General features: G+C 45.6%; 2 protein-coding genes across 2 annotated transcripts in view; both read left to right on the top strand.

Annotated features, from left to right (window-relative positions):
• Window positions 1–31, top strand: part of LOC119293061 — a 160,195-nt gene extending 160,164 nt beyond the window's left edge. The window contains exon 26 of the mRNA XM_037571654.1: window positions 12–31. Within this exon, the coding sequence (XP_037427551.1) occupies window positions 12–31 (20 nt within the window). The remainder of the gene's footprint in view (window positions 1–11) is intronic.
• On the top strand, window positions 7–940 carry LOC119294296 (germin-like protein 8-5). The gene is made up of 2 exons (XM_037572509.1): window positions 7–72; window positions 201–940. Exons 1-2 carry the CDS (start codon window positions 60–62, stop codon window positions 767–769), a joined length of 582 nt encoding a protein of 193 aa, XP_037428406.1. The 5' UTR covers window positions 7–59; the 3' UTR covers window positions 770–940.
• The last annotated feature ends 1,450 nt before the right edge of the window (window positions 941–2,390 follow it).

The raw sequence follows: 2,390 nt of genomic DNA, 5'->3' as shown, positions 1-2,390 counted from the left end.
TCTCATGGCAGGCCACTGCCTCCGATCCTAGCCCCCTCCAGGACTTTTGTGTGGCCGACATGAATTCACCAGGTACTATCCGGTTTCTCATCATGTTCTCACCAAATAAATATGTTAAAATCTATTTTTGTAAATTATATGCAAGTCGAAACAACTTTCTAAGATCTGAGCTTACATGTCACATCTCCTATATGCACCAGTTCGTGTCAATGGCTTTGTTTGCAAGAACCCGATGGAAGTTAACGCAGATGATTTCTTCAAGGCAGCCAACCTCGACAAGCCTAGGGTGACCAACAAGGTTGGATCCAACGTCACTTTGATCAACGTCATGCAGATTGCTGGACTCAACACCCTCGGCATCTCAATCGCGCGCATCGACTATGCTCCTTTGGGCCAGAACCCACCACATACGCACCCCCGTGCCACTGAGATCCTCACGGTGCTCGAGGGGACACTGTACGTTGGCTTTGTCACATCCAACCAGCCCGCCCCAAACAAAAACAAGTTCCTCTCCAAGTTGCTCAACAAAGGTGATGTGTTTGTCTTCCCGGTGGGGCTCATTCACTTCCAATTCAACCCCAACCCCCACAAGCCCGCCGTTGCAATTGCTGCGCTAAGCAGCCAGAACCCAGGGGCTATCACAATTGCCAATGCGGTGTTTGGGTCGGACCCACAAATATCCGATGATGTTCTTGCCAAGGCATTTCAGGTGGAAAAGAATACAATAGACTGGCTCCAGGCTCAGTTCTGGGAGAACAACCACAACTAAGTCAGACCTTTGTTAATTACTCAAAAGATCAGCGCACAAATTAAGGACATGGTTGAGTTCCTAGATATGCATCTTAATCTATAAAATAAATGGAGCAGACATCATGCCATTTGTGTGTCCGTAATGAGTGAATGTATTTCTACCTTCTGAATAATTGACAATATCATTTTTATGACAATGATGTGATGTTACATGCTTTTTTGATTCTAATGTGATGAATGCGATGGTTGGAGTCCGATTGTGCTCATGATTGAAATATGGAAGTCGTATGTGCAAAAGTTAGTTGCTTGAGTCGTAGTTGTTGTCTCTCGCTTTCTGTTTCATGTAATAAATAATTTATGATTCCTGTATGTAATGTTTTAGCTTCCTTTTAGTTCAAAACTATTGTAAGCTTTATTGATGGTTGCTTGAATGGAAATAGATGAAGTGACTCATTTATCAAAAATCTTACGAGCATTTTTTTGTATTTCTTAAGTTGAGAACTAGAAACACGATTTTTTTATAATTTATAGAAACTGGGCTCACCAGAGACCAGGTTCCAAAAATCAGCTCAAACATACATATAGAAAACATGAAAAATAAAATAGAAAAGAAAGGATTATTACCCCCCGCCACCCCCCAAATGGTTATTATTTAAGTTGTTAGCTTGTCAGTGAAGAATTTTATCACGAAATGAACTTCTGCCCGCTTCATAAATAAAGTCCAATGACCAAACAATACATGGTGTCGAGGAAACTGTCATACAAGATGATCAAAGAAAGCACGACAAAACAAGACAAACACGCTAACAAGTACCGGAAATGCACAATTAGACGCCTCCAGTATGGCACCGAGAGGAAGGACATGAGAGGTTGGACAACCTCAAGACTCAACCAAGACCGCTGCCGACATTCAACCACGCACCACCTGGAAGAAAACACTGGACTTCATCGCACCGTCACCACCCAATTACTCTTAGAGAGGACCCTCCACCAGGGCGGACAAGGATTTTCACCCTGAGCTCGAAGGGTGGGAGAGCCATGGCGACTAGCCCAAAAGGGACATAACTACCAAGACATCGCTGCCACCAGCGTCGAGATGCCGAGCTTTCATTTGGACCGTCCCACATACCTCGCCAAGGGGACTCGGGCAACCAGATCTACCATGACGGGCCGAGGACTCCAGATCTAGATCAGGGCTTGACCACCATAGATGATGACAGGTTTGCCACGGCCACCTGCCATGACGCCCCTTGCAAGCCCTGTGGCCAAGGGATAGTGCAAACTACACTTCTACGCTGTTCGCAGGAGAGCCAGACATGCAACCTGCCATCTAGGGCCGCCACCTCAACTTCCGCCACCTCAAACCCATGCACTGCCACCAAGCCGTTGGTACGAGGTCACCGGAGAAAGCCATCAATCCCCAGCGAGGCTCAACATGGCTTAGGCATTGGATGTAGTGTTTACTCTAATAAAAGAAGGAGGTGAGGTGTGTCCTGAGCAATGTTTTTAATAGAGGGTTATGCCAAATAGAGGCGGACCTCCAAATCAGCTATAGCGGGCTACATCGGGCTATTTATACATGAAATCATTTAGCGGCACCCTGCTGAGAAGACTATAGCCGGCTATTTAAACTATGGTCC

The sequence above is a fragment of the Triticum dicoccoides genome, chromosome 4B (genome assembly GCF_002162155.2).
Source record: "Triticum dicoccoides isolate Atlit2015 ecotype Zavitan chromosome 4B, WEW_v2.0, whole genome shotgun sequence".
Classification (NCBI taxonomy): domain Eukaryota; kingdom Viridiplantae; phylum Streptophyta; class Magnoliopsida; order Poales; family Poaceae; genus Triticum; species Triticum dicoccoides.
The sequence above is the reverse complement of the archived record's forward strand: the minus strand, read 5'-3'. Positions and strand labels throughout refer to the sequence as shown.